Consider the following 25,765-nt stretch of genomic DNA (forward strand, 5'->3'; position numbering starts at 1 on the left):
TTTAAATGGTTCCTTGGATGGATTTCTTCAACCTGGACCTCTCTCCACCTCCACTCAACACTGATAGCTCCTTAGTGCCTTTTCTTTTCTTAGAATATAAATAGCCTCTTAACTGGTCTTCCTGCCTCCAGTCTTTGTCTTCCACATTGTCATCAGAGTTCTTTGTAAAATATAACTTGGATCTTATGTAAGGTGACTGTATTGTTTATTGTCTGAGCTGGGCACTTGAGCAGAAGAAGGCTCTATTACGCTGGGACTTACCCAGCAACTAGGGACATACAGTCATACTAATCATATATTTCCTTAAAAATCTCCAATAATTTTCCATTGCCCACAGGAAAAGCAAAACTATAAAACTATATTTGAGGCCCTGTCTCCTTCTTCTACCCCACATGGCACCCTGTCCTCCAGCCAGGTAACTTTTCTCTTAGCCCCAACACATCCTGCTTGGGGAAGAGATCTGGAGCCAGATTGCTTGATTTGACTCCCAGCTCCCCTTACTGTAACATTGAGCAGGTTACTTAACCTCTCTGTATCTTGGTTCCTTCTGTAGAATGGGAATAATAGGATTAAGGGGGATGGCACATGGAAAAAAAAAAACCCACTTAGAATGGTGCTAGAAACTCTATAAATGTTAGCTGTTATCTCTCTGATGTAGATCATATTACCAACTTTACAGATCAAAAAACAGGCTTGGAGGTGTGAAGTTGCCCCTGGTCACATAACTGATGGAACACGTTCATCCAGGCATTGCGATTCCCTTAGTAGCCGGAGGCCAGGGAGATCCCCCACCCCCAGTGACACCTAACTCTCAAAGAATGCTGCATGGAATTCAGGTGGTCAAAGACCAAAGAATGCTAAATATTTTAAAAAGGTAAGAACAGTGTCAGAATTGGCTTAACAATTTTTTGGAGTTGTGTATGAGGGAGGGACCTAGGGTAGTCCTGGGAGAAATAAGTGGACCCACTGACTCTTAAGATGACAGGAGACAAGTACGTATGTCGGCGTACTACAGTATCTCCCTAAACCAGCGGTTCTCAACCTGTGGGTTGCTACCCCTTTGGGAGTCCAACGACCCTTTCACAGGGGTCGCCTAAGGCCATCGGAAAACACACATATAATTACATATTGTTTTCGTGATTAATCACCATGCTTTATGTTCAATTTGTAACAATGAAAATACATCCGGCATATCAGAGTTACATTACGATTCATAACAGCAGCAACATTACAGTTATGAAGTAGCAACGAAAATAACGTTATGGTTGGGGGTCACCACAACATGAGGAACTGTATTAAAGGGTCCCGGCATTAGGAAGGTAGAGTCTAAACAAAGGGCGCGGTGCAACCTCGGAAGGGACTGCTTCCCCCAGTCACTGCCCCCGAGAGAGGCCAGGCGCCAAGATGAGCCCGGACGAACTCCGGACTTCGAAGCTGTCTCGGGACCGGCCAGGGGTCGGGGAGGTGGTCTACAGACCCGGCGGTGACGCCTCGCTCCTGCCGGAGCCCGTCGGTTCCACGCGGGCCCTACCACACGCTCGCCAACCGCGGCGCGAGGCCCCACTCTCCCCGCCAGCTGGGAGGAAGGAAAGCCCGGGCGCCGGACTCAGCAGTGGGCCAGCGAGGGCGGAGGAAACGCCGCCGGGCCGGAAGCACCCACAACTGCTTCCGGGTCAGGAGGCAGGGGCCCCCATGGAACCTCGCTGGGTGGCGGGGCTGCCGGAGCCGCGGGCTGGCTTTTGAAGCGACCGAAGCGCCGCGCGGCCAGCGCCCCGGGTGACACGCAGGCCGGTCCCGCGGCCGCCGCCATGTCGGTGCTGGGCGAGTACGAGCGACACTGCGATTCCATCAACTCGGACTTTGGGAGCGAGTCCGGGGGTGGCGGCGACTCGGGCCCGGGGCCCAGCGCCGGTCCGGGGCCGCGAGCGGGCGGCGCGGCGGAGCAGGAGGAGCTGCACTACTTCCCCATCCGCGTCCTGGGCCGCGGCGCCTTCGGGGAGGCCACGCTGTACCGCCGCACCGAGGTAGCGGCCCGGCCCCCGCGCCCGCCGCCGGTCCCCGCGCTGGGAATGGGTTAGGTCGCCGCCATCCTGGCGGGTCGTTTCTGTTTAGCCCGGGGACGGGGCAAGGCATGGAACCTCCTCGTAGCCTTAGTTTCCCCATCTGTAAAATGGGGTTAGTCAGAACCACCTTTAGAATAAACTTTAAAGGTTATGTTGAAAATTAAGCGACGATGCTTTACAAAGTGTAAAACCGAAGTGATGTGTGAGTGTGAGGCGTTGTCCAAACTTCACTTCCTCCCCCGCTGTACGGCTCTCCGAGGTCAGGGTGGGGAGGAGGCAGCTCCGATGTCTTTGCCGGTGTCTGTAAGTTCCGATGTGAACACTCAGTTGGAGATTTTTCTTGAAGATCGTTGGGAGGCCTGGGTGTGTTGGTTTCTTCATCAGTATTTACCCAGCAGCTTTATGCTTGGGTAATACTTTTTTGTTATATTCTAAGCCTAAGTCTTAACTTTGGGGGGGCACAAGGACTCCTTTGAGAACCTAATGTGAACACAATCGCCCCATCCACATTTGCACCCCTACGTTTTCTTCGAAGAGATCCGTAGGTCACTGACCCCTAAGTTCACAATATATACTAACTAAAGCCCCGAGGTGGTGACTCCACTTTACAAAAAACTAACCATAAACTGACTTTGATCAATAAAGCCTCAAAACCTAAGCTTTAGAATAGGTAAGCGCTGAATGAGAACTTGCTGGTTACTGAAGCTGATTCATCCGTCAGCGATCCATCTGTAGTTGTGTGTGTCCCGAGCTAACCTAGTTTTAAGGCTGAAAGATGGGGGAGAGAGGTGGTTGCAGGAGAGTATCTTTACGTGTTCTTTTTTACCCTAATTCACATTAATGTATGATGTTAGAGTGACTGTTAGTATTCTAGTTTCTTTTTTTTGAAGATATGTTTTTACTGATTCAGGGACAGGGAGAGAGAAACATCAGTGATGAGTATCATTGATCGGCTGCCTCCTGCACGCCCCCTACTGGGGATGGAGCCCAAGGGGGCGTGTGCCCTGACAAGAATCCTACCCTGACCTTCCTGGCTCAACCCCTGAACCACATCAGCCAGGCAGTATTCTGTTTTCTTATTTGTACTCACAATATGAGGAAGAGGAGATGAGCATTAGTGTACCTATCTATAGTTAAAGAAACTAAAAGTATATTAAAATGACTTGCTCACTTAAATTAGAAGTAAATCTTCGGCTGAACAAAGTTTTATACCTCTTTGCCCCATGCCTTTCCATTATTATCATGTTGAACGTAATTACTGAGGTTGTTTTAAGTTAAATTTGATTACACTTCCCAAAAACTATATAACATTATCCATATCACCAAATATTTATTAGATCTGTGTATTTACAAAGATTTAATTAGAAGAAGCTCTTTCCTTCAAGAAGCTTCCATTTCAATGGAAAGACCAGTTCGTAAACAAGTAACATTTAAGTGGTATGTATATATGAAAAGAATGGACAAATCATTTTAGTGTATGACCTCTGAAAATTAAGGGAATGGTTGCATTGAGTAAATGTACAGCAGAAGGTTCATTAGGACCTTCCCAAAAAGGTTGAATGGCCTCGCAGAGCCATGCTAACGTCTGGGGAGGGTTGTTTAGGCAGAGATGTTCCTGGGCTAGGGAGCAGTGTCAGGAAAGAATTAGAGATATTATAAAAGAGAGGATATTGGGAGCTGCAGGTAAATTTTCATGAATAGAGAAAAACATGTAATACATAAAAGTGACGGGAGATAAAGTTGCAAAATGGGCAGCATGAGTTAAATGAACTCAAAGGGCTTAGCTATGACTTCTTCTTATCCAGAAAGAGTAAATAAAAATCACTAGAGAAATCTAAATTGATAATATTAGAGGCAAGTTTAATTTCCATTTTACAAGAAACTGGTCACCCACAGATAACTACTCTCCAGTTCTCTATTTCTCCAATATTCTAGCCCCTACTACAATGCTCATCATGACTAACAGTCTGTCATATGTCACTCAACAGAATCTTTGAAATTACTTCCATCCCATATTTTTACATGGAGTTGGTATCATGCAAATTAAGTGTAGCAATAAGGTCCTGCAGCAAATTATGATCTTAATTGTATGCGGAACCTTCAAAGTCTGTTCATGATTTTTGTTTAAAGGAAAAAATAGAAGCAGTCAGTCTCTTCTCATCTAGGAAGTTTTTTTCCTAGGTTTACAGATCCATGTGTGGATTTATTTGCTACACTATTAACTGTTGCTGTGTTGTAGGATGATTCATTGGTTGTGTGGAAGGAAGTTGATTTGACCCGACTGTCGGAGAAGGAACGACGGGATGCCTTGAATGAGATTGTTATCCTGGCACTGCTGCAGCATGACAACATCATTGCCTACTACAATCACTTCATGGACAATACCACCCTGCTGATTGAGCTGGAATATTGTAACGGTAAGGTAGAATTCAGTGGGACTTCCTTCAGCAAGACAGTCTGTTCATTCCTACCTTGAAGTGGATTAAAAAAGAAAAGACAAATAGAGTGATAAGAACTTATGGGTTTCTTGAGTTTAGAGAATAGTTTTGAAGTGATGCACAAAATAAAGGGAGGGACTTTTCCCTGCATTCTCAAATTCTGCCTTGTGACTACAGTTTCATCTTCAAATCACATGTTCAGTCGGATTTTACATTCATTTTTCAAGGTTTTTTTCCTCACAAAATGACATGAGTTAGGCATTAGAGACATACTGTGGCTTGGTAAAATATTTAATGGAATCTTACAAGTGATAACTGATTTATGTTGACTTCAGTGAAAGCTGTCCTATTAAAAAGTGGTCCAAAGGTCATAACTGAATGAAAATGATAATATAGTAAAACATGGCTTTATTTATCTGGTCTCTGATTTCTTGCGACCCTTTTGCTTGTAAGATAGCAGTAATGGTCTAGTTGTTAAGAAAATAGACTCTGAACCCACATCCCAAGCTTCATGACTTTAGCTCTGTAACCTTGCACAAGAAACTTAACTTTTCTGTGTCTCAGCTTACAAGTTTGTTGATAACAGTTCATAACATACATCTTAGGGTTATTGTATTAAATGACTGTGTAAAGACCCTAGCATTGTACTTGATATATAGCAAATGTTTGATTTATAATGAACTAAATATTACCCTTATTACATAAGAGAATCTCCCCAGTCCTTTCTTGAGCTGCCTGCTATAGTGGTCTCATCATATTCTTCACTTAAATCTCTAAGAGAAAGCTCCTCGATTCTAACTTTCTTGTCTAGACTCCTGTATATCATGGTTGTCCTAGTTCTGATCAACCCTACATGCACAAGATTATAATAGAGATTTCTGAAGTAGCAGAAGCCTCAAGTAGTTAACTTCCTTTGTGGTTAGAAGATCTAGAACAAAGGGTACCTTTATTGAAACTTCTAGTTACTAAATTATGGGGTTAGGGAGGGAGAGAAAGTTGTGAAACTTAGCCAGGGCTAAAGTGTAAGTTGTAGTTGCAGGTAGGAAGTAAAATGACCCATGATCATTTATAGTCTGTACTAGAGGCCCGATGCACGAAATTCATGCAAGGGGCGGCCCTTGCAGCCCCGGCTACCTCATGGCCCCTCATCCCACCCACTGGTCGTTCCAGAAGGTCATTCTGCTGTCCAATCTAATTACCATATTAGCTCTTGATTATATAGGATTACTTGATAAAAGAAAGGGAGAAGCAAATTCAGACTTACTCTGCAGTAATGAGTTAGTAAAGGGAATAATGATTAGAAACAGTCTAGAGAAACGATTTTCATTCTTTTTTATCTCATGGCACAAATAAATTAATTACAAAATTCTGTGGCACACCATAAAATACATTTTTTGCAGATCTGACAAAAAAAAAAGGTATAATTTCGATTCACACACAACAGATACTATTGTGTTGTCTGTTGTCATTTTTTTATTTGACAACCTAAGGGAAAAGAGGTTAGTGCCCCTGACTAAATAGTCAGGTATTGCATGTTTTAAAAGTTCTTGCAGCCCACCAGTGTGCCTCTGTGGCACGTCAGGGTACCGCTCCACACTGGTTGAAAATTGCTGGTCTAGGGTGTTCCCTAAACTTTGGGAAATATTTTCAGTGGAAAGAAAAAGAAGTTTATATATACCTGTAAATACAAAACATTTTATCACTGGTGTAACCCAAATGTTCTCGTAGTCATACTGAGAGAGATGTTACAAAAATGTTGCAGATTCTTTTTAAAGAAGTTCTAGAAAAGACAATCACCTGATTTTGAAGACATTCAAGATATTTTCACTAATTGGGGTACTATAGGAATGGTTTTTACTCTCCTCTTTTTAAAATGTCTTACTTCCTGTTTTTGTATTGAGCCTCTTCCATTAGAGAGGGGAATCTCTGAAGAATATTTTGATACAGTACTTGAGAGATGGAAAAGTCAAGAGGGAAGAAGGGATTTCCTTTGGAGAGGAAGCAGAATCCTTCATTTGTGTTACCTGTTAAAATCCTAGTAGATACAGGAACCAAGCTTTGTTCTCTATTAAGCAATTCAAACCTGTCTCTTGTTTAATTGCAGGAGGAAACCTGTATGACAAAATCCTTCGTCAGAAGGACAAGTTGTTTGAGGAAGAGGTAATTCATATTTCTATGGTAGGAAGCTAGAATTGTAATGTGTTGTATTCTGGTTCTGTATTAACTCTTCCAACAATGAAGAGTATTTTTTTTTTCCTTTTGTTCACACTTCTTCCAGGCTCTGGTTGACATTCATGAGAAAGGAAACCTCTAACAAGGAAGCTGTCTATAGCTGCTTCCTAAATGGTTTACCTGCACATCATGATTCTCTATGGGCTTTCTTTTCCGGTTCTGTTACTGCATACTGGTATGCCCAGTTTTCTATACCTTTGCATTCTTCCCAGATTTCTTTCCACACGTCTGCTTCACCATACTATACTTTATACTGACATTGGAACTACTTTATGATGACCTGCTTTTTCTTTTTACCCCTTACCACTTTTCTTTGCCTGTTCAACCTGCAAGCAAGAGATGTCAAGTCATGTTGAATCGTAACTCCTGGTTGCAGCTTCCTTCATTTTATTTGTTTGAGAGAGAGTATTTAAGTCGAATTTTTGTTTGTTTCCAGTCCAAATATAATTTATTTTTTTCTCTGCAGATGGTGGTGTGGTACCTGTTTCAGATTGTTTCAGCAGTGAGCTGTATCCATAAAGCTGGAATCCTTCATAGGTAATGAGTGAAAGAATATGGGATTGATTCCTCCCCACCAATCCAACCCCTACCTTGGGTGCCTCCCATCAGTACTTGATTAAGCAGGCAGGGCTTTTACATCTGTATATTTTTAAATTTTTATTTATTGATTTTAGAGGGATATGGGAGAGAGAGAGACATCGATTTGTTATTCTACTTATTTATGCATTCATTGGTTGATTCTTGTATGTGCCCTGACCGGGAATCAAACCCTCAACCTTGGTGTTTTAGGATGATGCTTCTAACCAACTGAGCTACCCAGCCAGGGCACACTGATATATTTTAGAAAGGAAAGTGAATAACGAAGGGTGTTATATTTTCTTCCTGAAATTAAACCATGTCTGTGATGTAAGAAGAATTTCGTTAATAGCTAAGTACTGCTCAATCATTTTTTAAGAGAGCTTTTAGAGTTCATTTCATTAATTCATCAGTAAAGCCTAGAAGCCACTATGAGAAGTGGTATTAGATTGGTTGGAATTCACAGTAAATGTTTTCTCTGAACAATAATTAGCCATTGTTTTTAATTCTATAATTCTTTTAATTTGAATAAAAAGCCTATTTATTTCATATAATTAATTGTACACTTATACTAGATAGTTGGGTGGAGGAACAGTTTTCTGTTCATTTGTAGCTGTAGGAGAGAGCCATTATGAACATTGCCACATCATTATGTCCTGTTTTTTAAAATTTATCTTTATTGTCAAAAGTCATTATATCCTCCTTGAGTCATTAACCATTGCCAGAGATTAGTGTATCTTTTTGTTGGTTTATTAATTGTTGACTTACACTTCTTGATAGCTATTAAATGACTACTGCATATTATTTTCTTTTCAAAAGTTACAAAGAATATTGTTCTGCTTTTTTTTGCATTTTTCAGTAAAGGAAGCTAGAGTGTAAACCAGGCACAGTTTGTTTAACATGTGGTCAATTCTTCTTTAGAAAAATAGCCAGTGATTTTATTTAGGTGATCTACACAGCTAGTCATGTTGCTACGGGGATAGGCAGCCTCTTCTCTTGCCTTAACAGATTTGAAACTTTGACACCAACCGAGTGTTAAAATTGCCTTGATATTACTTCATTCAAAGCATACATGGTAATTGAAGAAGTAGTATACCTTGTAGGAATTATAATTACCTGGGACACGATTTTTTTGTCTTACCCTCTCAGCTTTTCTTACTGGCTTTAGTGGTATGGGAGGCATGCCTGTGCCATGAAGCCCTGGAGAATGAAGTTTAATTTTCTACTTCACTCTACCAAGTCCCCTTTTCAGTGTGAAAGTGATGACCGTTTGGATTCATAACAGTCTGAGCAATGGTGACACACTCATTTTTATTCTCTAATCCTGGGTGTGGTATATGGCCTTGCTATCCAGCATCTTTCTTTTTTTTTCCAGAGATATAAAGACATTAAATATTTTTCTGACCAAGGCAAACCTGATAAAACTTGGAGATTATGGCCTAGCAAAGAAACTTAATTCTGAATATTCCATGGCTGAGACGGTAAGTATATGTTGCCTTGTCTTATTTTTTTCCTTTTCCTTTCTAGCACCATGAGATATAACTATTCCCCCTAAATCTGCATCCTTTTCTCAGTAGTCTTGCAGATTCTCCATACTTTTAAAACAAATCTACAGGAGTCTTTTGCCTGGGCTCACTAACAGGCATTTACATGCTAAGGTGTTCTTTCAAGAGTTATTGTCTGCATTGTCAGTATGACCTCAAATCCCTTTCTGACACTTACTAGAGACTTTTCTAAAAAACAAAATACTTTACCGCTTTTTCCAGCCTAGGATCTTTTATAGATTTCACTTTATCTCTTAACATTTGAGCTTATGATGTTACACATCTCTTTTTGTGTTTCCTTTGAATTTTTCTGGTTCAGAAGCCATATATTACAAAAAAGGCTGATGCCCAGAGAACAATTTGATCTTTAATATTGTACACAGTCTGAACTGCAGGGTTCCCTTCTCACCTGATCTTAAGAAAGACCATTAGTAAAGCATAGACATAACTTGACCTTTAAGGACAGTGATCTCATCTTTTAAGGAATTATAGAACCCAATTATTACTCTACTGGTTTCACAATGCTCTGTCCTAAAAAGAACTTGAAAATGTAAGTTTAATAAAAATTAATCTTGCTCTGATGATATTTTTCGATAATGTTGCGATATGCCTGCAAGCAATATAGAGACATCCAAGGATCCTGATAGCCAGGGTTGGAATTCTCTGCTTCAGGGATTCGGTCTGCTTGTATAGTGGTGCCATATTGAGCTTCTGGAAGCAATCATGTCTTAAGTAGATTTTTTTGCATCAAGAATAATCTGATAAAACCAAGATTTGATTTTTCTTAGCCAGTTAATGCAAAGAAAGAATGATAAGAATATTATAAATGCTGTGTAAGCCATCTGAAAATTTCTTTGCTTTGCTGATTAAAGATAGGGCACTCATTGTCTCTCATCTTGGGAAAGACATGACCTTTATTCAGGACATTTTTATTTTCAAATTCATTCTTGAATTCAAGAAATCTTTTTCAAATTTAAAAGAAATTTACTAACTATATTAGTATTACAAATGTCAAATTGAGCCATTTAAAAAACTTCATTGCTATGCATTTCAGTCACAACTTTTAACTCTTTATTCATTTACCTTCTCCCCAGCTTCCTCCCTGCTTGGTGAGCTTTTACTAAGTATGTCTTTATCTGTATGAAATCTTAGTGGGCCTTGAATGCCTACAAGCCTCTATGATCCAGAAATCACAGAGCTGTTGTGGCTCCCAAATTACCACAGTGCCTTTACCACAGAGATTATTCCTTTATAATTGGCTCAAGAGATTTGATGTGAATAAGATTTCTCCACATAATGACATCATCTCACAAAAACCATAATGGGATATGCTGATGAATGTTGTATGGTTGTTATCACTAGTTCCTAGGAAATTTAATTTAGTTGTTGAAATATTAATATGGTTACCCCAGAAAAGAAATTATTATTTGATTGTTTCCTTTGTTGTTCAGCTTGTCGGAACTCCATATTACATGTCTCCAGAGCTCTGCCAAGGAGTAAAATACAATTTCAAGTCTGATATCTGGGCAGTAGGCTGCGTCATCTTTGAACTGCTTACGCTAAAGAGAACATTTGATGCTACAGTAAGTTGATGTATTATCTCCACATTGTCCTTGCAAATGGTACCACTTGATTGAGATAATCAACTTCATTTATCCCTGAGCTTTTTTTGTTAATCCTCACCCGAGGATATTCTTCCATTGATTATTTTTTAGAGAGAGTGGAAGGGAGGGGAGGAGACAGAGCAATGTGAGAGAGCCACATCGATTGGTTGCCTCCCACCTGCACCCTGACAAGGGGCCAGGGATAGAGCCTGCAACTGAGGTACATGCCCTTGACCAGAATCAAGCCCTCGACCCGAATCAAGCCCTCGACCCTTCATTCCGAAGGCCGACACTCTATCCACTGAGCCAAACTGGTTAGGGCTGAGCTTCTGATTTCTAGAACAGAAATCAACTGTAGGCAAAAATAACAGCTAGTATCCTGGCACGGGCTTAGTAGTGTATTGTTAGAATACTGTAGACCAGATTTATCTCCAATTTGAATTCCCCATTGAATAATCATCAAGTAGATCGAACACTGCTTGAATTTGTTAACTATAATTTTAAAACTGGCTCTAGGATCGACTATGTAATGCTACAGTTTAGATAAGCCACGTCATTTCTTATGCTTCAGCTACATTTTTTAAAAAAAAGCTAAGGCAAATTATATAATACTCATTAAAGTGTTTTGATCTTTTTTATGAAAAATTATTCACTGACTCTTATTAAAGATTGTTATCATCTTATGGATAACAGTTCTCTTTAAGGTTTTTTTTTCTTCTTAAGTAAAGCCCATTGCAAACCAGTGCTTCTCAAATGTTAATACACATAAGAACATAGGAAATCACCTGGGCATCTTGTTAAAATGCAGACCGTTTGAGTAAGTCTGGGGCAGGGGTGATAGCTTCCAGATGCTACTGATGCTACTTGTCTATGGACCACAATTTGAGTAACAAAAGTGAGTTCACATCTGATCGCTTTTACAAACCAGGTGTGAGAACTTAGGCAAATCACTTCATCTCTTTGATTCTCTATTTTATTATCTGTAACAAAAAATATATATTCCTCTCACAGAAATGCTCTGATTAGTGTATATGAAAAATGCAAGTGTTAGTTGATGCAAATTCATTGGCTTTTCATGAGACTTATTTATTTTTCTAGATTCTGAAGCTTATTCTGGTGTATCATCTAATTCTAGATATTATAGTGGAAGGAAAATGAGTCAGATACATAATTCTTTGTTTGGAATTATGGCTCTATTTTTTACTATCTGTAGTCTTGGGAAAGTGACATCTCTGAATTGGTAAGGATAATAACCTCCTTGTGTAGTGTTTGCAAGGGTTAAAAAAGACCAAATACATAACATGCCTGCCTAGTACATACTGGTCTCTATAAACATGGTGATGATATTATAATAGTAATATTATAATTATCAGCTTATTATTATCATTCACTACCTTGTCTGTTGGAGCATACTATTACCTGTATACCCATTGTTAGGACATATAAATTAGGAGGCAAATTAATTGGCAAAGGAATTTAAAGCCAAGAAGCATAGCTAGCCTTTCTTTCCTTTTTCAGGGGATTTAATTGAAGGGTCAGATTATAATACAGTCTGAATATTAATGCTATTGTCCACATAGTCATATCTCCATGTTGGCCAGTTGGCTTCATTCCATCTGATAGCAGCAGTGCATCCCTAACCATTTCTTGTTGATGCATAGTAATAGTTATAAAAAGAAGTCAGACCTAATGCAAAAGTATTGCTACTCCTTTAAATAATAGGCACAGACATCTCAAAGTCCCTACTGGTATTTTATAATGCCATCTTTATAAAACCAAGAACAATGCAATCATCATTTTCTTACAGAATCCACTCAACTTGTGTGTGAAGATTGTACAAGGAATCCGGGCCATGGAAGTTGATTCTAGTCAGTACTCTTTGGAACTGATCCAAATGGTCCATGCATGCCTTGACCAGGTAAGTGTGACTTACATAGTGATTTCAGTTTAGTATTTTTCCTCCCAGCTTTAGTGTTTGAGGTATGACATAGGTGAACCTGCACAAAACCACATCTTCTTTCCCAGGTAGGATGTATTTGTAGCTAGACCCAGAAAGATAGGTATGGGAAATTACTGATAATTGTGTGCTTCAGCCAACAAATTCGTATTTTGTTCTGCTTTGTTCTTTATTACTTTGTGAAATTGTGCTCCCTTTTTTTTTAAAGGGATTTCCTTATTATTATTCTTTTTTTTTTTTAATCCTCACCTTTTGAGAGAGAGAGAGAGAGAGAGAGAGCGAGCGAGAAAGAGAGAGAGGAACATCAATGTGAGAGAGAAACATCGATCAGTTGCCTCTTGTACGTGCCCCAACCAGGGATCGAACCCACACCTTTTGGTGTATGGGACAATGCTCTAACCAACTGAGCAACCTGGCCAAGGTAGTGCTCCATTTTTTATGATCAGGATTTTTGTAACTTGATTTTATAAAAGTATAGTCAGAGGTAATTTAGAGTTCCTAATGTACAGAATATATATAGTTCTAGTATTTCACAGTTTGTCTTTCAGTGTCGCTCTGGGTCAGTATTATTCAAAGTATGGTTCATGAACCACAGACATGGGGGGAGCATTTACAAGCAAAATGTGAAGATTCCTGGGCCCCAACCCAGACCAACTGGATCAGAATCTCTATGGATAAAGCCCAGAAATCTTTATTTGTAACAAGCACTCAAGATTCTTATGTTCTAAATATATTGAAATTTAAGTGAGGAAGTCTCATTTTCACTCATGTACCAGTGTTGATGTTAATGAGATAAACATGAAGCATGGAGTGTGACATAATAAATTATGTTTTTTAAAACCAAAGGATAATATACAGTGGTCTTTGAATAATTAACCAATAACCTTCTAAAAGGAAATAAAAAGCCTCTTTAGATCCCATTTTGCCCATTTCCTTTATATTAAAACTAGCTCCATTTGTATTTTTTAGGATCCTGAACAGAGACCCACTGCAGATGAACTGCTAGATCGCCCCCTTCTCAGGAAACGTAGGAGGTAAAGTACAAAAAAGTCACTGTTGTCTTTCCATAGGTGATTGACTGTTAGTGGTCTGATCAGAATACCACAAAGAGGGTGGTGTTTCCTGACTTAGCCGCTCTGATGCTATTTATTACCAACATCTCTGCCTTCATTATTTGGGGGTAGCTCCTGACTTTTACCTCCTTAGCCCGTGCTATTTTGTTCTAAATTTATACTGATGAGACCCTAGGACCCCCCACCCCATCTGTGAGTTTTAATCTAGAGTTAAGCGTTAGAGTTTAGTAATTAAGGGAAGACATCCTTAGGTTTGTATCTGAGTTCTGTCATTATATTTGTCAAGTTATTTAACATCTCTGTTCCTTACTTTTCTCCTCCATAAAGTAAGGTAGGGTGAGGATTAAAAGAGGGCCTGGCACAAGGTGCTCAATCATTGTTGGATAGGAGCATGGATTTGGACCTGACCCTTTTTTTTTTTAAGTACATTCCTTTAGATGGTAGGTTAGTGTTGGAGGATACCTTTTGCCCATTTCCTAAAGTCAAGCTTGATTGATTCCTAACAGGTTGTTTGCTGAGATTTATTCTATTAGAGGGCTCTAGTGGTAGGAAAGAGGGCCTTTATGCCTCACCTCCTGCAGGAGGCTTCAAACCCTTACTTAAAGGAAGAGGTATTCTTTATCCTTCTTAAATGTTCTAGTCTGTATTTCATCCTATTATATTATTTTGCCTTACTACCCTTTTTTCTCCCCTACCAGCTCTTGGTTTCTATATCTTCCCAATATTCAGGCATTTACTATACTCTTTTTCAAGCTTACCCTTTAGATACATTAAGTATATACCTAATTCCACAATCTTTTCTGTTTGGTCAGTGCCTTTATTCTGTTATGTCATTTAATTAATCTTTTATGCTTCTTTTCCAAAACAGTGTTTTAGTGCCTAGAATTATGTGTGATACTCCAGGTGCAGCAGTGTGACCTTACATTTATGTTCTGTGTATATTCAGGCAGTGTCACTCTTTGGGGCTGATTAATATTTAAATTTTTTATCTGATTTATTTCCCAATAGTATTATCACTATTTTAATCTCTTATTATTTCTATTTATAATTTTTAATTGCAATTTTTATTGAGATAATTGTAGATTTACATACATATATTGTATAAAACTTTGTACTTTGATGGAAAAATGTAAGACAAAGAGCTTTCCAGATGAATCACAGACACTGGAAGTTGTGGGAAGTATTCAGGAAACCCTAAGTCCTGTTTGGCTAGATTAGTGGTGGTTATACTCACAGGGCTCTCAAGAGCAACATTTCCGAAGCTTTCAAAAAATATTGATGCCTAAGACCATCCCAGGAATTCAGCTATAATCAATTTAATCAGAATGAGAACCCTGAGCTAAAACATGGGCAGTAAATAAAGGGAAGGAAGGCTGGAAAGGTAGGTAGAAAATTTTGAGCGCCAGACAAAGGAATTTGTGCTTAGTTCAAGATATAGTACAGAAGCATTGGATGTGTATGAGAGGACAGTTCATGTGATGAGAGGCAGCCTAAGAATTACTTAACAGTAATAATGTCAGTGTTACATCAGTATAGGGCTGGGTAAAGTGGATTGGAGCTGTGGTGAGACCAATTAGGAAGTGCTGTCATATTCCAGGTGGGAAGTAAAGGTGCCTAGAACTAAGGTGGTGAGACGAATAGAGGGGTGAGTATAGAGGACATCGTATAGGTAGAATCTATAGAACTTGTTGACTAGGAGAATGGGGTTAGCAGTTTTAGAAATAGGAAAGTCAGAAAGAAAAGCTGTATGGGAGAGAGATAATGAGCTGAGATTTAGAGATGTTGAGTTTGGGGAGTCAGTGGGCAGACTAGATGGAGATGTTGGCAGGTATTTAAAAATGTGCATCGGAGGTCTCAAGGTTCTCTGTTCCAGCCTGGAACATTTCTCAGAGATAGAAAACAAATGACCCCAAACTGCTGCCCCCCTTGTATTTAATCAATTGTCTAAAGCCAAGCCTATATAACTGTTTGAGTTGTATCAGGGTTCTTTCCTAAAACTACTATAATGTTGTAGGACACGTACAATTTATAGAGGATTAAATCTGTGAAATATATTAAAGAGACACTGGTGCTCATGTATCTTTGCTTTTCTTTTGGTAGAGAGATGGAAGAAAAAGTCACACTGCTTAATGCACCTACAAAGAGACCAAGGTAAATGTTCAAGAGACTCTTGAAAAGTAATATATCTTAAATTACCACCAGGGTGTCTTTCTTTGTTGGGTCTGTGCATTGTTTGATCCCAGTAATTAGCCTTTGGCCTCCTTTCAGAAGCCAACATCTGCTTAAATGTCAGATAGTCATTTCTGAGAAAACGAAAGCTATAATTTCACCCTCATGCTAAAGTGGACATCATTACCATGATGAATGTTGAAAAGTTGAAAAGTGTAGGTGTTCTGGATCAGACTGGAATCTGATCTGGCCGAGCTGTGATGAAGCCCTGAGGCAGGAATTGCAAAGCCTGCAATGATAGAAGGTTAAAATAGGTTGTCAAGAAAGAACATACTTTCTCATACCATAATTGGCAGTTCTCAGGGAACAGACTGGAAGCATTTTTCTATGATACAGTTTTTATGTTAAATATGCCTTTGTTCTGGGGTTGTTGGCAGGTCAAGCACTGTGAGTGAAGCACCCATTGCTGTGGTAACATCACGAACCAGTGAAGTCTATGTTTGGGGTGGTGGAAAATCCACTCCCCAAAAACTGGATGTCATCAAGAGTGGCTGTAGTGCTCGGCAGGTGTGTGCAGGGAACACCCACTTTGCTGTGGTCACAGTGGAGAAGGAACTGTACACCTGGGTGGTAAGTGAAAGCTCAGTACTTCAGAACAGTGATGTAAGCATAATTGTTTACTGGACCTAGATGTCTAAGTTGAACATGTGCTGCAGGAGTAGCAGCATGGGCTGAAGGAATATAAAGAACATTGATTTTGTCTTTTTAGAATTCACTGATGTATGCCCAAAGCCTGGTACATATTAGGTCTCTTGTAATTTTTTTTTTTAAATGAATTGAGTGAGAGAAAGAGAGGGAGAGAAAGAATTAAAAGAGCCAGAGGTTTGGCCCAGCTGGCATGAACCATGAGGTCACAGTTCGATTCCTGGTTAGGGCACATGTCTGGGTTGTGGGCTCAGTCCCAAGTGTGCAGTATACAGGAGGCAGCTGATCAATGATTCGCTCTCATCATTGATGTTTTTATCTCTCCCTCTCCCTTCCTCTCTGAATTTTTTTTTAAGAGCTCTAGGTTTGGACTTAGGAAACTGGACTCTCATTTAAGAAAGTCACTTAATTACCCTGTTCTATTACGGTGAGATTCAGAGCAACTAGTATCTGTGAAATAGCTTTGTAAACAAATGAAGCAGTGTGCTGTGGCAGGAAAATTCCAAGACCTCCATCAGTGATTGAAGATGGCTAGGTATATCTTGAATAGGATTTTTCTTTGTTCCCCTCTAGATTCCATCCTATCTCTCACCTTCTTGAACAGATCACCTGTATTGTTATTTTTTTATCTCCCTCTCGTTCCTCATTCACCAACAATGCAACTTTCATCTCTGTCATTTGATTGAAACTACTCTTAACAAAGTGACTTATAAATTGTGAAAATAAAACAGATGCTTTTTGTAAGCAAGTCCTTATCTTGCTTGATCTCCCAGCAGCATGTGATACAGTTAAAGTTGACCACTTTCTTCTTGAAGCTTTTCTTCCCTTGGCTCCCATGAGAGCATGTTCCCTTTGCTTTCCTCCTGTTTCTTCAGCTATGCCTGCTCAGGCTCATTTTAGACTGCTTTTCCTTTACCTGATCTTGTCTTAGGCCCTTGGTTCTCACTCTTCCTCCTCTTCCTGAGGGAGGTAATTTTTTCCAGTAATTTTCTGTAGGCTTTAGGAGGACAGGCTTTAAGTGGGTGACATAATAGAGAAACTCATCTATTGATGGATAGAAAGAATGAATGATATGGCATCTATTGTAGAGTGGTAACTTGTTATTTCATAAAACACTATCCCTGAAAGAACTAGCCCCTGTGTGTGCTGCCAAAAGTAGAGTGAAATTAGTGCCTTAAAAAACATTTATATAAAGACTTGCCCTGGCTGGTGTGGCTCAGTTGATTGGGCAGCGAAAGGTTGCCAGTTGAATTCCCCATCACGGCACATGCCTGGGTTGCAGGCTTAACGCCTGGTAGGAAGCATGCAGGAGGCAGCTGATGGATGTTTCACTCTCACATTGCTATTTCTCTCTCTCCCTCTCCCTTTCTCTCTAGAAATATAAAAATAAAAAATTTATATAAGAATTTAGAGTTGAGTTATTGAATGAAAAGAATTACTTATCTCTATTAAAATATTGGAAAGTCATTTAGGACTATTCTCTATGCTGTATAGCAGCCTCTTTGATGTAGCCAGATTCTTTATAACTCTTGCATATTTCAGGGAAACTGTGACCAAATTTGTAAAACTTCTAGTGAGACTATCCAAGAGGATGTACTCCAATAGAAAATAAATTAGACTATATAAAAGAATTTTTTTATCATCACCCATAATTCTATATAATAAAACCCTAATATGCAAATCGACTGAACGACCGGTCGCTATGATGTGCACTGACCACCAGGGGGCAGACGCTCAACACAGGAACTGCCCCCCTGGTGGTCAGTGTGCTCCCACAGGGGGAGCACCACTCAGCCAGACGCCGGGCTCATGGCTGGTAAGTGCAGCAGTGGTGGCGGAAGCCGCTCCCATGGGGAGCAGGCCTAAGCTGGCAGTCGGACATCCCCCGAGGTGTCCCAGACTGCAAAAGGGTACAGGCTCCGCTGAGGAACATCCCCCCACCCCAGTACACGAATGTCGTGCACCGGGTCTCTAGTTAAATATATGGTTCACCTTAGAATTAAAAGAAAAAGGCAAAATTGGAACTGTGTCCTTTTAAGACCTGGTGGATATCAATTTGGATACTTTTAAATCTTTACCTGCTGGCAGGAGTTTTTTACTACCTACGATTAAAAGGTTTAATCAAATAAATAAATAACAGTTTAATCTCCTTATCCATTTTTTTTCATTTCTAAATTTCCAGCTGATATTTTTCCTATTGTTTTTCTTTATAAAAAGTTATATTGAAGATTAGCTTTTTGGCATGAAAAGTTAAAACTTCACAAGACCTCTTTATTTCACAGAACATGCAAGGGGGCACTAAACTCCATGGTCAGCTTGGCCATGGAGACAAAGCCTCCTACCGACAGCCCAAGCATGTGGAAAAGTTGCAAGGCAAAGCTATTCATCAGGTGTCATGTGGTGATGATTTCACTGTCTGTGTGACAGGTAAGCCATCAGCAGAAAGCATCCAAGTATATTTAATGTGGGGTATTATGCTGTGCAGTTTTAGTTGTGATTTTATAACAAAAGACAGTATTCACAGGACCAAAGACAATGAGCAGATATACACAATAATAACATGCTCAATTTGCTATAATATTAGGGTGGTAATGAGCAAGGAGAAAGCAGGTGGGTAAGAGAGAAGAGGTGGGATGTGGAATGTCCCAGGTATGGAGAAAAATAACTTCACCACCTAGTCAGGTGTGGATAACACTAAATCAAGAATTAAGAGCTAAAATTAAGTTTGGTCTTGTCAGTATTCATTTTATGATTCGTTAGTACTTCTCTTTTTCTCTATAAAATAGAGATGACTCCAGTAGAAATGTAAGCCTTTAAGATGAGGATACTACCACTTTTTAAAACTGTTATTGTAACAGTACAAGTGATCCTATAAATACAAACAACTTTAGACTTGCACAGCCTATCCTTCAGATTTCTCTGATGTAATCATCTCATGTGAGCTCATTGGCTAGGGTAGTCCTAATTTCAGTCCTGCCCAGCTTTCTGATTGGACAAAATAAGTCATTCTTTTGATGAGTTGTGCTTCCCTTCCCTTTACAGATGAGGGTCAGCTCTATGCCTTTGGATCTGATTATTATGGTTGCATGGGGGTGGACAAGGTTGCTGGCCCCGAAGTACTAGAGCCCATGCAGCTGGACTTCTTCCTGAACAATCCAGTGGAGCAGGTCTCCTGTGGAGATAATCATGTGGTGGTTTTGACACGAAACAAAGAAGTCTATTCTTGGGGCTGTGGTGAATATGGTAGGTGTAGCCCTGTCTCTGTCCACTTATTCCCAGGCACACAACCTGCTTTCAGGCTTGTGTGCATCTAAACACATCTTGTAGCCTCTACTTGAGAAGTGTTAATTCAGTAAAGGAGAATCTTTGGGACATTTTCATTGGGAAGGAGGCCCTCATTTTTTAAAAATAATTCTTTATTATTAAAAGTATTATATATGTCCCCCTTTTTCCCCCATTGACCCCCTCCAGCCTGCCCCCGCCCCAGGTCCTCACCACCCCCTTGTCTGTGTCCATGGGAAGATTTTAATGATCTTCTTTCTTACGTGTGTCTCAGGACGACTGGGTTTGGATTCAGAAGAGGATTATTATACACCACAAAAGGTAAAATCAGAAGCAGCTGCTTCCTAAAGCCTATCTAGGTCACACAGACTGCATTAATATGTCCTCTTTCTCTGACTCCTCATATCAAGGTGTTTATTTCTGAAATATTTTCTATCTGGGACACTGACAATCCAGGATTCCAGATTTAGCACTATGTGGTCTTGTCATCTGACTAAGTCATAAAAAATTAACAAAGAGGATACAGCCTCTGTAGACACTGTGGAGTCACATCTTACTTGGGATGAGAGCTAAAATTAGCTTGTACAGTGAAAAAGTCACATTGAGCTAAATATACCCTGGAAAACTCCTTGGAAAGATACTGGAAAACAACATACTGTCTTTTAGCCCAACACAATCCTTCTCCCTCCTATTTCCCCAGTTGAACTAGTTTTTGTATTTAGGGGTCACATTGTATAAAACATAATATCTAATTACTCCCATCACTGCAAGAGCTGGCACTTTAAGCACAGGAGCTGAAACCAGCTGAGGGAAGAGCATGGTCACCTCTCACACCCACCCTAGGGCACAGGCTTGACCACTCGAAGGTTGGCTGTAATCCACTATCTCATTCACTGCAAGTGTTTATTTACACTTAAAAAATTAACATATATTTGTGGGACCATTCTCAGTGGGATTATCAGCTGTGCCTCTCCTTCTGAAAAGGCTGTAGTCGGAACTTTGAGGTTTGAGTTTTCAGGTTTCAAAGACATCCATCATGTGCCAACCCCCAACCTCCCCTCCCCCACCCCCCACCCCCCGCCGCTCCCCCCTCCCCCACCTCCATTCTCCAGCCCTATCTGGTTAGCTGCAGAGGGATGTGAGCATTTGGAAGTCCTGGCTGGTACCTCAGTACTCTGTCTTCTCACTTATAACATGACCAGCCTGGGACCCCACAGGGCTACTGAGTTTCTTTTATAACTGTCCTGAGCTTTCTGTCTCAGAGGGTAGCATCAGCAATGAGCGAAGCCTCTCCTTTCCCAATTTTTCTGAGAAGTTTTCCTAAGGAGGATTGTCCGGAAAGCAAGCTTTGACAGGGGCTGTCTGTTTAGCTGACCTGGAACTGCCTTTTACTTTATTATAAAACCTGAGCTTCTTATTGAAAACAGTAGCCTTAGAGCAATCTTTACTTCCCTGTAGTCATTCTGTTAAATGTAGGACATTTTTTTGAAAGAATCTCAGGGTTTTTTCCTAATACAAGTTACATTTGAGGGATTTTTTTTCTCCCTTGCAGGTGGATGTTCCGAAGGCCTTGATTATTGTTGCTGTTCAGTGTGGCTGTGATGGGACATTTCTGCTGACCCAGTCAGGCAAAGTGCTGGCTTGTGGACTCAATGAATTCAACAAACTGGGTCTGAATCAGTGTATGTCTGGTATCATCAACCATGAAGTGAGTATCTCCTTTAGTGTCCTGGCCAAATTGTCAGAATCTCTTTGGGAATGCTATTATTGGTTAGTGACCATGGAATTTGACTTAAGAATAAAGTGAGGATCTCACAGACATGTTTGGCAAAAGAAGCCAGCCACAAAAGAGTACATACTATATAATCCCAATTATATAAAGTTTAAGAACAGGTCAATTAACTGATGATGGCAGAAGCTAAAACAGTGGTTACTTCTGGGAGGAGGGTAATGGGTATTAACAGAAGGGGTGGAAGAGGGATTATATACAGTGGTTCTCAACCTTTCTAATGCCACGACCCTTTAATACAGTTCTTCATGTTGTGGTGACCCCCAATTTCATTGTTACAAATTGAACATAAAGCATAGTGATTAATCACAAAAACAATATGTAATTATATATGTGTTTTCCGATGGTCTTAGGCGACCCCTGTGAAAGGGTCATTCGACCCCCAAAGGGGTCTCGACCCACAGGTTGAGAACTGCTGGATTATAAGGTGATGGGAATGGTCTATATCTTGATCAGGGTGATAGTTTTACATTTGTATGCATACAGAAAAATGTATCCAGCTGTCTAACATTTTATAGTTTGTTATACCTCAATAAATAAATTGATTACAAAGAATCAAGTGATGGAATTCAGGTTCTGTCTTATCACTGAAATAGGCATAAGAAAATTAACATTATGAAAATATATTTCCATGTGCCACATCTCTGGAGAGTTTTTAGATTTATTGCTCCCAAATCACTGATCCTGTACAGGCTTATTACATGTAATTACCATTTACCTCCTTCAAGGATGTCATGAAATTCACCACTGATGCTAAATTTTAGTCTCCTCTTTGTGTTAGTATGATGAATTTTTAATATTTTCTAAAGAATTAAAAATAAGAGACAAAAGTTTTCTGACTCAATGGAAAAGATAAGAATTAATTTTTAAAGCAGTCTCTGAAGTAGTGATTCTCAAATTCAGGGCAAGTCTAGGGAGGGTGTCTGTGTGGTTTGAAAAGGCATATTCAAAATTACCATTACAGTAGTTCCCCTTTATCCGCTGTTTTGCTTTCTGAGGTTTTAGTTACCCACAGTCAGCCACAGTCCAAAAATATTAAATGGAAAATTCCAGAAATAAGTAATTCATAAATTTTAAATTGCCCACTGTTCTGAGGAGCATGATGAAATTGTGCGTTTCCCCACAATTTGCCTGAAAGGCCTTTTGGTCATTGTGACATTTTCAACCTGTTACCCCTCCATTTTTTACCTCATGAGTCTCCACTTTTGTTATATCTCGTTTCAGGCATACCATGAAGTTCCCTACACAACCTCCTTTACATTGGCCAAACAGTTGTCCTTTTATAAGATCCGAACAATTGCCCCAGGCAAGACTCACACAGCTGCTATTGATGGTGAGTTGATTTACGACTGTACATACAGGCCTTAGTAGCTCAGGCTATCCTATATAATAAAGAGGGAATGTGCAAATTGACTGTCACTCCGCCACAAAGATGGCAGCGCCCACAGCAGAGACGGGGGTGAGGGAGGTTCCATAACCCAAAATGGCTGCACCCACAGCAGAGGCCGAGTTCCCATAACGAGCAATCAGCAGGGACCTCAGGCTGTGCCCCGCCCCCCATGGGGCTTGACAGGGGACCTCAGGCTGCGCCCCCTACACTGCAGGGCTTGACAAGGGTGGGTCCGGCTGGGTCTGGATCTAGCCCAATGCGGGGGTACTGGCTGGGTCTGGGTCTCGCGCGATTTTGAGGCGCACATGCGTGGGCGGGGACTTGACTCTGGGTCCTGTGGTGCGCACCAGACTCTGACAGGAGGAAGATTTTCATATACATTTTACTAATTTTCTTTCATCTTTGACACTTCTATTATAGAGAAAGGGCAAATAGCAATATTAAAATATTTCCTCTAATTAATCCCCCTTTTAATGTGCACGAATTTCGTGCACCGGGCCACTAGTCAGTATAAGTTTTTTGTAAACTATATATACATTCTCCTGATTTTCCACTGGCACCCCAGTATATTCTCATTAACAAATTAAGGCATTCAAGTAGATGTTTATTGGTAATTATAAATGCATAATCAATACATGCCTTAATGAGAATGTCACACTTACAATGCAGACAACAGCCATGTGTAAATTTTCTAAGTTAAGCAGTACCCATTTTCTACATTTTAAATCCAATATTAGAGAGAGAAATAGAATATTGAGTCACTTCCTGGCTCTAATTGGTGATAGTTCTATATACCCTAGCTCCCTAGGTCCAGGACCGTGTGGCTAGCTTTGTATTTGTGTATGTACTCTTAACAACCAGAAGCTAGTCCGTGGAACTCTGTATTGGCTTGCTTTTTCTCTCTGTTCCATTGACCCATTTGTGCCTGGTTATTTATTTTTGCTTCTCTTGCAGAGCGAGGCCGGCTGCTGACCTTTGGCTGCAACAAATGTGGACAGCTGGGTGTTGGGAATTATAAAAAGCGTCTAGGAATCAACCTGTTGGGGGGACCTCTCGGTGGGAAGCAAGTGATCAGGGTCTCCTGCGGTGATGAGTTTACCATTGCTGCCACTGACGGTGAGTCACACATCCTTCCAAGCTTTTTGGACGGAAGGCAATGTTTAAATTTTTGGTTGGGAAAGAGGTGGACTAGTTATTTGTGAAGTTGGATCATATGTTAACCTTTTAATTTGTGTTGAATTAGTGACCAGTTGTTGTGCATGTGGAGCGTCATTAAGTTTTCATGTGTTCAACATAGTGATTGTTTTAAAAGATCAGATTTCTAGATAATGTCAGGTTAATATTCGAAGTCCCTGCTTTTTTTACTTTAACAATTTTGATAAAATGTTTTAAGAATTATTAAATAGTTATATATACCTTGTCCAGCACCATATGGGTTTCAGTAAATGTTGGCTAGGGGACTGGAGAAGAGAACAACTAATTTGACCTTACTCCTTGACATTGGGGTCAGCTGCCACTGCAGTGACATCCTGAAGGACTGTATACTGTATCTCTCAGCTTTCTGAACTGGTTTAACTGAATTTTCTTCCTTCCTCTCATAGCTGTTTCTTCTTGCTGTTATAACCACTTCTCTTTTGTATTACCACTTCTGCTAGTCTTCATTTCCTTTCCTCTTTCTTCTGCTTTCTTTTTCTTCTCTTTTTTTCTGACTTCCTATAGCACCTTTTGAACTTTTTAAAATTCTTGTAGCTACTTCTTTTTTGTGACTGGTAAACAAGTACACATTGCATCTTTTTGTTTTTTCACTCATTTCAGCTTTTTTTTTTTTTGTGTTTATGTTGCTCATGCCCTGAGATGTCCTTATTTTCTTCTAGTCTACCCGGTGTATATACATAAAGGATCCAGGGATAGTGTCAAACTAGTTATCTGTTATCACCATATTAAGTGAACCAGCTATCAGAGTGGCATATGAACCTTCTCTGCTTGTCCTAAAACAAGGGATTTTTAGAAAGCAAACTGTTTAGTCAGACTAGATAAGTGGAAATGTTACCTAGAAAGACAGGGTCAAGATGTCTCTAAGGATTAAATTTAGTGCAGCAAGTTCACAGGGCCTCAGTGTTTCTTCAGTAGATCTTTGTACTTCATGAGTTAAACTTCAGAATGAGGGAGTAGAATTGGATTCTGTGGCTAGGCATATTACCTCTTGACCAACATTGCTGTACTCTTCTAAAATGTACTTGATTGCCTCATTCACACAGCAAACAAACTCAGTGCCTGCTGTGCTCCAGGTCCTCTCTTAGGCTCTGGGAATAGAGAAATGTGTCTCAGGAAGGCCCTGTCCTCAAGGAACTCACATTCTAGGACAGCCGTGGGCAAACTACGGCCCGTGGGCCGGATCCGGCCCGTTTGAAATGAATAAAACTAAAAAAAAAAAAAGACCGTACCCTTTTATGTAATGTTTACTTTGAATTTATATTAGTTCACACAAACACTCCATCCTTACTTTTGTTCCGGCCCTCCGGTCCAGTTTAAGAACCCATTGTGGCCCTCGAGTCAAAAAGTTTGCCCACCCCTGTTCTAGGAGGGTAGGAGAGATACCCATATAAACAGAGTAGTTCAGGCAATTAGGTCAGGTGCCATGGCAGTTTCAAACTCCTAAGCCCTGGAGTGCCTGGGGCTCAGTCCTTCTATCTCTCCACTGTCTTCCTTTACTCTCTAAGTGAGCTCATTATCTTAAATCCCCCCTGTATGCAGATAGCTTTATATGAACACCCCTTATCTCCACACTCATTCAACAGCCTCTCGACTTAGATGTCTAAAGATAAGGGGGCTCTATAGCCTGGTTTTCCTGGGTTAGTCCTGATTCATGCCTATTGTCCTGGCTTAATCATTAATCATACCCCCTTTTAATTCAAAACTGTCCTGATTTGGATAAAGAAACTT

The 25,765-nt window shown here is 40.2% G+C and overlaps 1 protein-coding gene across 2 annotated transcripts in view; it reads left to right on the top strand.

The window, feature by feature from the left end:
• Positions 1 to 1,227: 1,227 nt before the first annotated feature.
• NEK9 (NIMA related kinase 9) overlaps positions 1,228 to 25,765 on the top strand; it is a 37,636-nt gene continuing 13,098 nt past the window's right edge. For both annotated transcript variants that reach the window (XM_006098425.3, XM_006098426.3), the window contains exons 1-16: positions 1,228 to 2,024; positions 4,303 to 4,480; positions 6,606 to 6,661; positions 7,200 to 7,270; positions 8,685 to 8,790; positions 10,305 to 10,436; positions 12,265 to 12,375; positions 13,384 to 13,448; positions 15,588 to 15,638; positions 16,094 to 16,286; positions 18,644 to 18,788; positions 19,404 to 19,604; positions 19,918 to 19,964; positions 21,196 to 21,351; positions 22,657 to 22,765; positions 23,777 to 23,938. In XM_006098425.3, the coding sequence (XP_006098487.1) occupies positions 1,809 to 2,024; positions 4,303 to 4,480; positions 6,606 to 6,661; positions 7,200 to 7,270; positions 8,685 to 8,790; positions 10,305 to 10,436; positions 12,265 to 12,375; positions 13,384 to 13,448; positions 15,588 to 15,638; positions 16,094 to 16,286; positions 18,644 to 18,788; positions 19,404 to 19,604; positions 19,918 to 19,964; positions 21,196 to 21,351; positions 22,657 to 22,765; positions 23,777 to 23,938 (1,999 nt within the window). In that variant the 5' untranslated portion in view covers positions 1,228 to 1,808. The remainder of the gene's footprint in view (positions 2,025 to 4,302; positions 4,481 to 6,605; positions 6,662 to 7,199; positions 7,271 to 8,684; positions 8,791 to 10,304; positions 10,437 to 12,264; positions 12,376 to 13,383; positions 13,449 to 15,587; positions 15,639 to 16,093; positions 16,287 to 18,643; positions 18,789 to 19,403; positions 19,605 to 19,917; positions 19,965 to 21,195; positions 21,352 to 22,656; positions 22,766 to 23,776; positions 23,939 to 25,765) is intronic.

This window comes from Myotis lucifugus, unplaced genomic scaffold, assembly GCF_000147115.1.
Source record: "Myotis lucifugus unplaced genomic scaffold, Myoluc2.0 scaffold_235, whole genome shotgun sequence".
Lineage (NCBI taxonomy): Eukaryota > Metazoa > Chordata > Mammalia > Chiroptera > Vespertilionidae > Myotis > Myotis lucifugus.